The sequence below is a fragment of the Perognathus longimembris genome, chromosome 20, assembly GCF_023159225.1.
Source record: "Perognathus longimembris pacificus isolate PPM17 chromosome 20, ASM2315922v1, whole genome shotgun sequence".
NCBI lineage: Eukaryota > Metazoa > Chordata > Mammalia > Rodentia > Heteromyidae > Perognathus > Perognathus longimembris.
The window spans coordinates 23,662,881-23,677,312 of record NC_063180.1 but is presented as its reverse complement, the minus strand read 5'-3'; the positions used below and the strand labels follow the sequence as shown (position 1 = coordinate 23,677,312).

Sequence of the window (14,432 nt, the reverse complement as noted above, 5' to 3'; positions counted from 1 at the left end):
CTATTGAGGAGGCTGGGATCTGAGGATCATGGTTCAAAGCCAGCCCAGGTAAAAAAAGTCCATGACACTCTTATCTCCCATAAACCACCAGAAAACTAGAAGTGGCGATGTGACTCTAACTATAGAGCACTAGCCTTGAGTAAAAGTGTCCAGGCCTGGAATTCAAGACACACAACCAACAACAACAAAAAAAGCTAAAAGGTAGAAGGTGGCCAAGTGTGGGAATGAGGGTTCTACTCTGGTCTGTCCCACCCAGGGACAAGGTTCAGGCAAGAGGCCTCTTCCTTGAAGCCATTACCACCTGGAAAGGGGGTGGATGCCATCCAGGACCCAACAGCCCTGAGTTTAAATCCCACTTCTGATACCACAAGCTGAGGGATCCCAGGTCAACTTGTTATGCCTGGCTGGGCGGGCAGGACAGGTGTCAGGCTGGACAGACACTGGACAGTCACCTGGCCTGCCACTTGGGCCTGACTCTGGCTCGCTTACTCAACATTCCTGGACCTCAGTGGCACCCACAGACTCTGATCTCCCGGTGAGTGGAGCAGCCAGCCGCTCTCAGGATGGTGCCCAGCACATCTTGAGGGCTCAGTAAATATTTGCCAGCCACTTCTCCTCATCTCCACTGTTATGGTTGGCATTCCTGGCCAATCTCTAATTCTACATCTTGCCCATAAAAGTCACCCTGGAAACATATTTAAAATTAAAAAGAAAATTAAATGAAAAAAACCCATGTCACTCTCTCTCCACCCCCCTCGCCCCAGGGCTTGGTGTCAGAATCTTCTGGAATCCCTAGATGACGCAAGCCAGGTCTGAGAGCCCCAGTCCACCCCCTTCTCTTGGTAATAATGATTTAATACTGTTCAGACAGCAGGTGATGAGTGCGAGGTGAACAGACCACCTCAATCAATCCCACTATCATCAACCCCATTTTATTTTGCTACAGTTCTTGCTCCTCCTGCCTCAGCCTCCTAAGTGGCTGGGATTCCAGGTGTATACCACCATACCCAGCTATCCCATCTTACCTTTCTTTAAGCCTACACCCTAATTACCTGAGTCTGCTAGTTCTCAATGATGACCTTGTCTCAGGTAACCATTTCTTTTTTTTTTTTTTTTTTTTTTGGCCAGTCCTGGGCCTTGGACTCAGGGCCTGAGCACTGTCCCTGGCTTCTTCTTGCTCAAGGCTAGCACTCTGCCACTTGAGCCACAGCGCCACTTCTGGCCATTTTCTATATATGTGGTGCTGGGGAATCAAACCCAGGGCTTCAGGTATAAGAGGCAAGCACTCTTGCCACTAGGCCATATCCCCAGCCCCCATTTCTTTTTTTTTAATTAAATTTTATTGACAAGGTGTTGTACAAAGGGGGTACAGTTACATAATAAGGCAGTGAGTACATTTCTTTTTTTCTTTTTCTTTTTTTTTTTTTTGGCCAGTCCTGGGCCGTGAACTCAGGGCCTGAGCACTGTCCCTGGCTTCTTTTTTGCTCAAGGCTAGCACTCTGCCACTTGAGCCACAGCGCCACTTCTGGCCATTTTCTGTATATGTGGTGCTAAGGAATCGAACCCAGGGCCTCATGTATATGAGGCAAGCCTCTTGCCACTAGGCCATATTCCCAGCCCCGAGTACATTTCTTGTGATATCTTACACCCTCATTTTTCTTTCCCTTCCCTAGATCAGGTAGGCATATATACAATATCCAGTGTACCAAAATCATATAGAGTAACCACGTAGGGTTCGCCAAAGGAAATTCACCTAGAACTTTAAAGTCAGGTAACCATTTCTTGATCTGGGAAATGAACTCCAAACACTCTTTTTTTTTTTTTTTTTTTTTTTCAGTACTGGAGTCTGAACTCAAGGCTCTGTGTTCGCTAGGCAGGCATGCCACCACTTGGGCCACAACCCCAGTCTTCAAATGTTTTGTTGTTGTTGTTTTTTGCCAGTCCTGGGCCTTGGACTCAGGGCCTGAGCACTGTCCCTGGCTTCTTTTTGCTCAAGGCTAGCCCTTTGCCACTTGAGCCACAGCTCCACTTCTGGCCATTTTCTATATATGTGGTGCTGGGGAATCGAACCCAGGGCTTCATGTATACGAGGCAAGCACTCTTGCCACTAGGCCATATTCCTAGCCAGTCTTTAAATGTTTTATAATTATATTTAGGTGCCAGTGTCTCACACCTGCAATCCACCAAGGAGCCTGAGAGCTGGAGGATCACAGGTTCAAAGCCAGCCCAGATAGAAAAATCCACATGACTCCATCTCCAATGAACCAGCAAACAGTCTGGAGGGTGGCTCAAGTGGTAGAGCTTTTAAGGCCAAGGCCCAGATAGGCAAAAAATAAATAAATAATTTTTTTTCTAATTAAATATTTGTTGAGATCACGTTCTAGAACGTGGGATCTTGGAATGTCAGATTTACTGTGGTCTCTCTGAGTCTTAGGGCCCTCTTCACAGAAAATGAAGATCACAATGGATTCCACTCTGCCCAAGGGCCATGAAAGGAATTAACAGGGTAGGTGTCATTTTCCATGCCTATTGGTTCACATTAATTGGAATTATCAACAACACAGGCTCTTTACCACATGGGTGCTAACGTGGCTGGCCATTTAGAATGTGGTCGGGGATGGCAGGGCCCTGGGGAGCTCAGGGGAGGGGTGCAGCTGGGGGACACTCACGTAGATCAGGCCGGAGTAGTAGCGCTCGCGGAGGTTGTGCAGGACGGAGGCCTCGTTGAGGCAGGTCAGCTCCGCCATGTCCTCGGCCTTGCTGAACTTGGGCGGATTCATGCGCTGGATTTGGTCCCGGGGCAGCCGCAGCCGCCGGCCACTCTCAGCCAGCTCCACTTCAGCCTCCTCCTCGCCCTCATCGCGCAGTGCCGCTGCCTCGAACCCGTGCAGCTCCGAGGGCACCCACACCAGGCGCCGCGCTGTCCACTCCACCTGCGGGCCACCCCCCGCCGTGCCCGGGCTGCCCCCGGGGCCCCCAGTGCGGGGTGCGAACAGGAAAGGCTGGGCCGCCTCGGGCACCGGGCCTGGCCTGGGCGGCGCCTTCCGCCCGGGCACCGACAGGGTCACTGCTGCCATGGTCTGCAGGGGGAAAGAGGAGGCATCAGCCACGGCCAGCACCCTCCCTCCACCTCCCACCCGCCTTCATCTCCCTGCATCTGCACAATGCATGCTCAGAGGCCCATCACCCACCACCCACTCAAAATCCACCCACCCATCCCCCATACACCCATCATCCATCACCCGCCCACCTACCCATTATCTATCTATCATTCACTCAATATCCACCCACCCACCCACCCATCATCCATCTATCATCCATCAAACATCCACCATCTACCCATCATCCATGTATCATCCTATCCATCATCTATCCATCCATTATCTACCCATCATCCCACCCATCATGTACACATCATCATCTTTCCATCACTCACCCATCCATCCACCATCCACCCAACCATCTGCTCATCTCCCCTTTCATCCTTTCCTTTGTCCATCTACCCTCCATCTGCCCACCCCATCCATGCATTAATCCATTAATCACTCCTTCCATCCTTCCATTCCCACACCCATTCATTCATTCACTCATTCATTCTGCAACTTAGCCAGGGGTGGTAGCCCTGGTGTATAATGCCAGCTCCTCAGGAGGTGGGGGCAGGTTAGAGAATTCCAAACCAGCCTGGGTAAAGTTAGTAAGACCCTGTTTCAAAATGAGAATACAATACAATGGCTTATACCTGTAATACAAGCTACCTGGAAGGCTGAGAACAGGAATATGGAAGTTCAAGGCCAGTCAGGGCAGGTAAGGAGGTCAGCCTAGGGATTCTGATGGTCTTCCTATCTGTGTAACTTTGTGTGTGTATGTGTGTGTGAGTGTGAACACACATGTACTCACCCATACTGGGGCTTGAACTCAGGGCCTGGGAGTTGGGCTTTTTTGCCCAAGGGTGGTGCTCTACCACTTGAGCCACAGCTCCAGTCCCAACTTCTTTAGTAGCCAATTAGAGATAAGAGTCTCTTGAGCTAAGGATGGTGGTTTGAAGGCAGCCTAGGTAGAAAAGTCTATGAGACTCTGATCTCCACTTAACCACCAGAAAACCAGAAGTAGAGTTGTGGCTCAAAGTGGTAGTGTGCTAGTCTTTAGCAAAGAAGCTCAGGGACTGTTGCCCAGGCTCTGAGTTCAAGCCCCATGACTGACAAAAAAAAGTCTCTTGGACTTTTCTGTCCTGGCTGGCTGTGAATTTTGATCCTCAGATCTCAGCCTCCTGAGTAGCTGGGATCACAGGTGTGAGCCATGGTGCCCAGCTCATTGGCATTTTAAATATTCAGAACCAATGAAATTCTGTTTGGGATATAATGAATGAAAATCATTCAAGAATCTTGGCTTTTTTTTTCAATGTGGCGTCTAGAAAAATTTAAATACACGTTTGGCTAACATTCTATTTATGTTAGATAGGCTCTATCCCTGGGAGACAGACAAAAAGATAAATAAGTAAACTGCAGAGTATGTCATAGGGCACGAAATGCCAATAAAATGAACACAGTAAGGGAGGGGGATGTTAGGACTCAAGGAGTCCTAAGGTTTTATTGGGGGTGGCCAGGGAGGGAATCTCATCCTACAGCACTGGTTGAGTGGAAGGGAGCAAACCACAGGGGGTGCCAGAAGGAAAAGCTCTCTGGATGCCTGTGCAAAGGCCCTGAGGCACGAATGTGCCTCCGTGTCTGGCACGGGGAACCTTGCAGCTGTGAGATGGTAAGGAGGAGGGTGGCAGGTGAGGTACAAAGAACCCACTTTGCTTGTAACTCCAAGTCGGATCCAAGGGGATCCGACTTATCTGAGATCACTTGAGAGAGCTCTGAGCCGGCCACATGGGCCACACCTTGCCCTCCAGGGACCACAGGCACAGAACCCAGCAATTCCTAGGCCGTCTGGGAAAAGTCAGGGAAAGTTCCTGCGTGGAACCTCTCTCCTTGAGAGGCCCAGCCCTGATCTCCACTGCCTCAGTGTCCCCATGGCTGCCCCACCACAGATCCCCAAGGATCACCCCAGGCCTCATGTGACCTTAATATATCCAGAAGCAGTCCCATCCCCAGGACTTTACCCCCACTCCCCACTTCCTCCCCAGCCCTGTGGCCTTTGACCAGGAAGCTTTTAGAAATTTTTTGCAATCACCCAGCCCTACATCTCCCTGCAGCGGAGGGATGTGTATGTGGGGGTGTTCCAGACTCCTCCCTCAGATCCAGGGGTCCAGGCCAGCCCCCTTCTCTCGCCGCTGTTCTGCCCTCTTGGAGGGTACTTGTGGGGATCTGGGTAGCCCAAACCAGAGCCCACAGTACCGCTTCCCAGCCCCAGCTCAGGCAGCAGGGAGGCGGTGCCAAGCTCATTACTGTCCCTAGGCAGGTGAGAGCACTGCCCTGGGAGGGGTGCCGTGCCCAGGTGAAAGGGAAAAGGAGCCAGGGATCCGCCCCTGGGCAGGGGTTGGTGTTGCTGGCATCCAGCTTCTGACTAGGGCTTTCTGCTGACACCCAGGTGTCCTGCCCAACTGCTTCCCTCAGACCCAGGCCCCAAGCCTCCTCCCTCACACCCAGGGGTCCAGGCCCCCAGCCTCTTCCCTCAGTCACAGGGGTCTAGACCCCAGGCTCCTCCCCCACACTCAGGGGTCCAGACCTCAGCCTCTTCCCTCAGACACCGGATCCAGACCCCAGCCTCCTCCCTCAGTCACGGCGGTCCAGAACTCAGCCTCCTCTCTCAGACCCAGGGGTCCAGACCCCAACCTCCTCCCTCAGACCTAGGGGTCCAGACCTCAACCCTACCCCCCTTAGACATAAGGATCCAGGTCCCAGCCTCCACCCTCAGACCCAAGGGTCTAGTCCTCAGACTAGACTCTAGTCCTCAGACCCAGAAACAGCCCGACTGAGGAGCGCAGCCTCGCGGCTCCGTCCTCAGACTGATGGAGACAACTGGGTCCCAACACCACCCCCCTATCCAGGAGTCCCACAGCCTAAACCCCATCTCCCCAGGACCACACTCCTCTGTGGCCGTCATCCTCCCGGCCCGGGCCCTGGGGACTACCTGGGGGCGGCAGCCGGAGCGGGAGTCGGGGAGGGGACGCGGGGATCCCCGTCCTCTTCCAAGCACCCAGGTGCGGCCACCTCTGCGGTCCAGCGCCGGACAGGGCCGGCGCGCCGCGGGGCGGGGCCGGGCCCTGACGTCAGCCTGCACCTGCGGGGCTGGGAACGGGGCGGGGCCTGGAAGGGGCGGGGCCGAGAGGGCAGTGCCCGGGGCCCTTCCCCCCTCCTCCGCTGGGCAAAAGTCAAGGCCTCAGACCCAAAGGCCCCAGGACGCCCGGGATTTGAATCCCGATGCGGCTTTCTGGGCCTCACTTTACCCCACTGCGAATTTCGGCGCATGGAATTAATAAAACGCGGTGGAGAAAGGAGCCTGGCCCAGCGTCTCGTCATTTATTCCCCCTGTGCCTCAGTTTCCCCCACCCTGAAAGTAAAGTCATGCAATGCACAGAGAGAGAAAGCACCAAAGAAGACAACATGTTATTCTGGACTTCTGGACTTCTGTCTCCTCACAATTGAAAAGAGTAACGAGCGTGCCCACGTGCCAGGGAGTTTTTTCTGTTGTTGTTGCTGTTTTTTGGTACTGGTCCTGGGACTTGAACTTAGGGCCTGGGCGCTGTCCCTGAGCTTTTCCACTCAATGCTGGCACTCTACCACTTGAGCCATGGCTCCACTTGTGGCTTTTTGCTGGTTAAATGGAGGTGAGAGTCTCGCGGACTTTCCCGGCTTTCAAATGCCATCCTCAGACCTCAGCCTCCTGAGTAGCTGGGCTTACAGGCGTGAGCACCGGCGCCCGGCGGTGCCGGGATGCTTCTGTGCTCACTGAAAACAGCTCTCCGTGCATTGTAGGATGGTCTTAAAGCCCGAGAGGGGCGGCTCTGTATCTCCATTCCTCTGGTAGGGAAACCGAGGCACGGAGAGGTGAAGGAATGTGCTCAGGATCATAGCAAAGGCTATGAAGAGCACAAAACCCAGAGTTCAAATCCCGGTACCTGACCTCAAAGATCCCACCCTCCCCCGCACCGGCCCCGCAGCCCCTCCCTCGGCGATTCCCTCTCTGTAAAATGGGTACAATGAGAACCTGCCTGGACTTCAGCCATGAACTGAGCAGCGCCGGGGCCCGGTGGGCGTAGTCGCTCCCTCACCTCCCTCCTCCCCCGGGGTCACGACCCGAAAAACCGGACCCAGTGTGGCCCCGGGGGCGGGGGCCTAGGGCAATGACTCAGGTAATAAATCGTCCCAGGGCCCAAAGGCGGCCTCAGTTTCCCCTTGTGTGGGACAGTCCGGCGACGCCGGCGAGGCCCCCGACCCGGCCCCGCACACAGTAGGAACTCGGGCACACAGTGGGAACTCGGGTGCTGGAGTGCCGACCCCTCTCCCCCGCCGCCGTCCCTCTGGACCCCAAGGTGAGCGTCCGCGGCACTGTCCTTCCCCGGTGGCCGCCGAGGCCCGGACCGCAGTCCCCCGGCTCCACCGCCCCGGGCCGAGCCCTGCCGGCCGCCCCCCTGCTCCGGCGAGCTGCCGGCGCCCCCCGCGCACTCACCGGCTACCGGGGCCGTCCTGAGGCTGCGGCCTGAGGAGAACGAGGGGCGGGCCCTCCCGGACGGCCCCGCCCCCACGAGCACAGAGCGAGCCAATGAGCGCCCGCTGCGGCAAGCTGTAGCCCCGCCCGATGGGAGAGCCAATCAAGAAACGCAGCAAGTGAACCAGGCCAATCAGAAGTTAGCCGAAGGGTGCCAACCGTGGGAAAAGGAGCCGTCCCAGGGGAGCCGCGGCAGGCGGTGCGCTTGTGGGTGGGACCTGAGTCCTGGCAGACAGCGAGCGTGACCAATGGAGAGGCGCGGGGACCGGTGGGGGTCCGGAGGCCCTAGGGCTCGGGTGAATGGGCGGCTTTGTGCACCGGGCATGAATGGGGGCCTTTGTGCGGGCCGGCGTGGGGCGCGGTGGGGGGGCCGAGGCCGGAATGCCTGTTTCCCCCGGGAGCTGGCGGGCAGGAGACGCGGAGAGAGAAGCAGCCCGATCTCAGGCTCCCACCCAGCGGGAGGGGTGGGCGGTGAAGTCGTCTCACAGGGAGCATTGATAGACGCCCGGCCCCCGCCGAGCTTCGGCCCTCGCCCCAGCGCCCCGGGCCTGAGATCATTCCGGGCGGCGGGCGCCACGGAGCTGAAGAATGGCAGATCGAGGACTTGGAAACGTCCAGATCTGAACTCAGAACCTGGGCTTGCGAGGAAGGGACTGAAAGCCACTCCAACGATGTGGAACGAAGGCTGCCAGGGGCCGGGCGAGAAGAAGAAAAGAGTAGACTTTGTTACTGTGGCTATTATCTGTGACTGTAAAAACAACCTACAGACGTGGTAGCTCACGCCTGTAGTGATAGTGATAGTGGCAGGATCGTGGTTTGAGGCTAGCCTGGGGAAAGGGCTGGCAAGACCCCATCTTAACCGAAGAAAGCTGGGTGTGATGGCACATGCCTGTCATCCCAGCTATGAAGGAAGGCATGAAATTAAAAGGATTGAGATGCAGGCCTCCCCGCCCGGGCAATACAAACACTAGACCCTCTTCTAAATATAACTAAAGCCAAAGTAGTTAGGTGCGTGGCTCGCGTGGTAGAGCACCTGCGGGAGGCCCTGCATTCATTCCCAGCCTGCAGAATTTCATATAGGCACCAAAATCTGCCTGGTAACTGGTGATGTCATTAACCCATTCCGTGCTAAATCTGCCTGACAACCAGTGATGTCATCATTTCCACCCACTGCCAAAGTTGCCTGATGAAAGTTGTCATTTATTCTGTCGTCTATGGGGAAGCTGAGAGCTATATTATTATTATTATTAGTTATTGTTGTTATTATTATTGTCTGTCAGTTATGGGACATGAACTCAGGACCTGGGCACTGTCCCTGAGCTCTTTTGCTCAAGGCTAGCACTCTACCACTTTGAGCCACAGTTCCACTTCCAGTTCTGGGGTGTTAATTGGAGATAAGAGTCTAACAGACTTCCCTGCCCAGGCTGGTTTTGAACCACCACCCTCAGATTTCAGCCTCCTAAGAAGCTAGTATTACAGGCATGAGCCACCAGTGCCTGGCAAAGGCTTAAGAGTATTACACTGATAGAAATTTGTTTCCCTCTCCTAAGGATTTTTTTTTTTTTGCAGCGCTGGGGGTTGTGCATTTTTTATGTTGATTATTTTCAAGTTAACAGTCTCATTTTACACCTGAGTCAGCTTGGACCTTGACCCTCCTATTCAGACTTCCTTTTGTTGCTAGGATTACAGGTGTTAACCACCATATGTCTGGCCTTGCTGAGAGTTTTCTATGGTCTAGATGCCTATGCTAAGTACTTGACTAAACATTAATATTTCTTGAGCATGTGTTAAATCCCTATTTCTCACTCCTATATAGTAACTCAGTGGCAAGTCCTAATGGCCTACTCATTTTACAGGCAGGTAGAGTAAGGCACAGCTGCCCATGTTTACATATTTCCAAAGTGACAGGGCCTGGATTTGAACCCCCAGCGCCTGGCTCCCCACAATTGGGGACCATTTCTGGGTGTATAAAAAAATTTTAGAGGGCTGGGGATATGGCCTAGTGGCAAGAGTGCTCGCCTCGTATACAGGAGGTCCTAGGTTCAATTCCCCAGCACCACATATACAGAAAATGGCCAGAAGTGGCGCTGTGGCTCAAGTGGCAGAGTGCTAGCCTTGAGCAAAAACAAGCCAGGGACAGTGCTCAGGCCCTGAGTCCAAACCCAGGACTGGCCAAAGAAACAAACAAAAAAAAAATTAGAGGGCAGTTTTCCTGTATGGTTGGGAGGGAAGAGGGAGGGAGTCTCTCCATGGTCCTGTCTGTAACACTGCCAGGGCATTCTTTCTGTGGCAAAGGCGTGAATGGCTCCAAGATTTTATTTTTGTCCACTGGGCTGCTGTTCTGGTGCATGTGACTTGGGCTGGCTTAGAGACAAGCACAAGCTGGCAGCCCTGACATGGATCCCAGATAGGTGACAGACTCCTCCCATTACTTATTGTGTGCCTACTGTGTGCCAGGTCTTCTAGATCAAGAGGTCAAGCAAATGTTTCTTTAAACAGATAGACAAGCCAGGCACTGGTGCTCACACCTGTAGTTCTGGCTACTTCTCCAGTAGAGCTTTAGATTCGACCAGCGCCCTTGCCAACACTTCTGATTTCAGTCCTATTCCACCGTGGAGAACCAATGTTGCCATCTTTTTTGGTCTACATTTTAATTAAGAGTTTTAGCTGGGCAGGGTGGTATACACCTATAATCCCAGCCCTCAGAAGGCAGAGGCAGGTAAACTGCAGATTCAAAATCAGCCTGGGCTACATAGTGAGATCTGCTCTCCAAAAAGCAAAAACAAAACAAAATCCATTTTCATTTGGCAAAAATGGCAAAAAAAATCCACTTTATCCATCTCATATTACCAAGCTGGATAATATTTTGATGACATTTTTTATTTGGTATTAAGTATTTATCATCTTTGCAAGAGAGTGCTAATTATAGCCACCCTTTGTTGGGAGATTTTATGTACTGCCGCTGTTTTAAATATTTTATACTTGGGGACTCATTTGGAACATACAACACACAGATAGACATCACCGACAGTCTCCCCTGACAGGTAAAGAAATGGGGGGCCCGGTCTCCCGCCCCAGAGGCGCCAATGGAGCAGAGCTCCAGGAGGCCCCAAGAACCTGCATTTTATCAAATTCCCACATGCCAGTTGCCATTTTTATTGTATTTATTTACTTAGCAATACTGTAGAGGGTACCGGGGCCAGTCACTTACTAGGCCACTACTCTGCCTTTTGAGCCAAATGCCCCCCAGTACACACACACACACACACACACACACCAGCCACCATCCCTGGGTAATCTGGAGGTAAGACCTGTAAGATGCAATGATGTCATGAGAAAGCCCTGCCCACCCAAATACATGAATAAAAATTAGCTGTGGGGAGAGATGGCCAGTTATCCTGGGAATCGATTAGATATCGTGGGAGTAGATTCGTTATTGTGGGAGTTGCCTTCCTAAAAAAGCTGGCTCCACCCCTGGCAGATTGTGCCCTGTTCTGGGTGCAGGTTGCACACAGATGCAGGCACCTTGGCCTTGGCCTTCCCAGTCTCCATAACTACAGACAGACTTAAACTTCTTTTCTTTATGAACACCCAGGCTGGGACTTTGTGTCACAGAGGCAGAAGAACAGCAAAATTCTAGATCTTTCTAGAATCAAAACTCTTGGCGTGGGCTTCCATTCCTCTTCTCACTTTCTCCGTCCACTCAGCAAACACATAAGGCCAGAATCTAACTCTGGTCTAATGCTCACTCATGCCAGACATTGTGGCTCATGCCTATAATCCCAGCTACTCAGGAGGCTGAGATCTGAGGATCATGGTTTAAAGCCAGCCTTGGAAAGACAAAGCCCTAGGACCTTTTTTTCTTTTGGTCGGTCATGGAATGAGGCTTGAACTTGGCCTCAGTGCTGTCCCTGAGCTCTTTAGCTCAAGGCTAGCACTCTACCACTTGAGCCACAGCACCGCCTCTGGTTTTCTGGTGGTTAATTAGAGATAAGAGTCTCACAGACTTTCCTGCCTGGGCTGGCTTTGAACAGTGATTCTCAGATCTCAGCCTCATAAGTAACTAGGATTACAAGCATGAGCCACTGGCAACAGGCTTTCCCTAAGACTCTTATCTCCAATTAATTAACAAAAAAGTCAAAACTAGAAGCATAGCTCAAGTGGTAGAGCATCAGCCTTGAGTGCCCACCAAACACTGTGTATAGACATATATACCTATATAGATATAGATATACGTATAGAAGTAGATACATTTTAGGATTTGTTGTGTATAGAGAAACAGGATGATAATCAACACATCAACACAGGAAATTCCAACTTGCTCTTCTTAATAAAAATGTGGGGCTGGGAATATGGCCTCGTGGTAGAGTGCTTGCCTCGCATACATACATAAAAAATGTGTCTTGGGCAGTTTGTTTTTTAATTTCCCTACATTTAAAACTCCTTGATCATTTTTATTCAAGGACCTCAATATCAGACCTGAATCCTTGAAACTACTGAAGGACAGAGTAGGAAAGACGCTAGAACTTATAGGCACAGGAAGGAACTTCCTGAATAGAGTCCCAGGGGCACAACAAATAGGGGAAAGACTCGACAAATGGGACTACTACAAATTAAAAAGTTTCTGCACAGCTAAGGACATAGCCACCAAAATAGAAAGACAGCCAAGCATATGGGAAAGGATATTTACCAGCACAGCAACAGACAAAGGCCTGATATCTGTCATCTACAGAGAACTCAAAAAACTAAGCCCCTCCAAGCCCAATAAACCTATTAGGAAATGGGCAAAAGAGCTAAAGAGAGACTTCACAAGAGAAGATATAAAAATGGCAAAGAAACACATGAGGAAATGCTCAACATCCCTGGTAGTAAAGGAAATGCAAATAAAAACAACCCTGAGATACCACCTCACCCCAGTTAGAATGGCCTATACTCTGAACTCAGGAAACAACAAATGCTGGAGGGGGTGCGGGGAAAGAGGAACCCTTCTCCATTGTTGGTGGAAGTGCAAACTAGTACAACCACTTTGGAGAACAGTATGGAGGTTTCTCAAAAAGCTCAATATAGACCTACCCTATGACCCAGCCATACCACTCCTAGGCATCTATCCTAAACAGCAAAACCTAAGATATCAAAAAGACATTTGTACTTCCATGTTTATCGCGGCACAATTCACAATAGCCAAAATATTGAAACAACCCAGATGCCCCTCCACAGACGAATGGATCCAAAAAATATGGTACTTATACACAGTGGAATACTACATAGCGATTAGGAATGGTGAAATATTGTTATTCGCAGGGAAATGGTCAGAACTCAAACAAATAATGTTGAGCGAGACAAGCCTAGAACACAGAAAACAAAGGGGCATGATCTCCCTGATATATGACTGTTAACAAAGGGAGATGGAGAAACAGTAGAGACCAAGTCTGTGAATACTATATATGTTCTTGATACATTGTATATTGTATATATGTCTACCCGACCTAGAGAAGGGATAGAAAAACAGGACATAAGATATCACAAGAAAGGTACACACTGCCCTACTATGTAACTGTACCCTTTTTGCACAACACCTTGTAAAAAAATTTGTGTTCAATTAATAAACAAATTTTTTAAAAAAACTCCTTGATCATTTTTATATCTGCATAGTATCCCATGGACACGATCTACAGTTCCTTTGACACCTCTCATTTGGTGTAAGTCTTAAGTTGTTTTCCTCTGTCTTAAACCCTTGTAAATAGCACTTATCCTCCTACTTCCTCATAGCTGGTAGGCATGATGCTGGGCCAAAGAGCATCAATAGCACAGTGATTTTAATAGACATGGCTGAACACCCACCCATGACAATACTTTTTACCTTCTTAGGAAGAAAGAGAAAAAAGAAACTAATCCAGTCAAGTATTCATTACTCAGCTCTTCTGGGTGTGGCCCTGCCCTTTTCGAGGCACACATGGACTTGCCTGGCCAAAGGCACCGGTGCACGGCTGCCCTTTGTGCTGCCGGGTGCCACCTCTGCCTACAGAGGGGTTGCTAAGGTTTCAAAACCCGCCATAAACAATGCAGCAGACTGACAGTAAGTACGAGTTTATCTCAAGACTCCTTCGATAATGAGAGTCACTCAGGGAGCTGGTAAGGAGCAGCAAAGCTCAATGGGAGTTTCAGGTGGACATGTGGAGCGATTCTGGAAACATATTATACTGTGGAAAAGGTAAGAATTACAGCTGGGGCCTAGTGCCCAAACTAAAAGATAGAAATCGGCCTCTCATCCTAGCTACTCAAGAGGCTGAATTGGAGGATTACGGTTCGAAGCCAGCCTGGGCAGGGAAGTCTATGAGACTCCTATCTCTAAAGAACCACCAAAAAGCTGGAAGTGGAGCTATGACTCAAGTGGTAGAGCACCAGCCTTGAGTGAATAAGCTCAGGGACAGGGCCCAAACACTGAGGTCAATCCTGGTACCACCAATAAATAAATAAATAAAGGGGGGGGAAGAGAGATGGGGGGGTTGACAAAGTAAGAGACAAGAGCAGACAGTTCTATGTACCCAGCTGCATCCTGTGGAAGTGACCTCCCATCTCTCTCAGCAGCCTGCCAGTCATGACCCCACATCCCCTTCTTCCCCAAGCCATAACCCCCTTCAGTTCCTGCCAAAGCCTCCTCCTATGCCCTGGACCTGCCCTCCCTAGATGGAGACCATGCCTGTGGCTCTCTCCAACCAAAGGGCAAGGAATCCAGTCTGTGCCTCAGTTTCCCTCAGCTGTAAGAGGGACATATCTAC

At 51.1% G+C, this 14,432-nt stretch overlaps 1 protein-coding gene across 4 annotated transcripts in view; it reads right to left on the bottom strand.

Annotated features, from left to right (window-relative positions):
- Positions 1-7,666, bottom strand: part of Myh14 (myosin heavy chain 14) — a 50,360-nt gene extending 42,694 nt beyond the window's left edge. Inside the window, exons 1-2 of one of the 4 annotated variants that reach the window (XM_048329337.1) lie at positions 7,615-7,666; positions 2,670-3,080 (exon numbers count right to left, since the gene is read on the bottom strand). In XM_048329337.1, the coding sequence (XP_048185294.1) occupies positions 2,670-3,077 (408 nt within the window). In that variant the 5' untranslated portion in view covers positions 3,078-3,080; positions 7,615-7,666. Of the gene's footprint in view, positions 1-2,669; positions 3,081-6,075; positions 6,383-7,614 lie in introns of those variants that run through there. The other 3 variants (XM_048329339.1, XM_048329338.1, XM_048329336.1) reach the window with 3 other exon arrangements.
- Between the last annotated feature and the right edge of the window lie 6,766 nt (positions 7,667-14,432).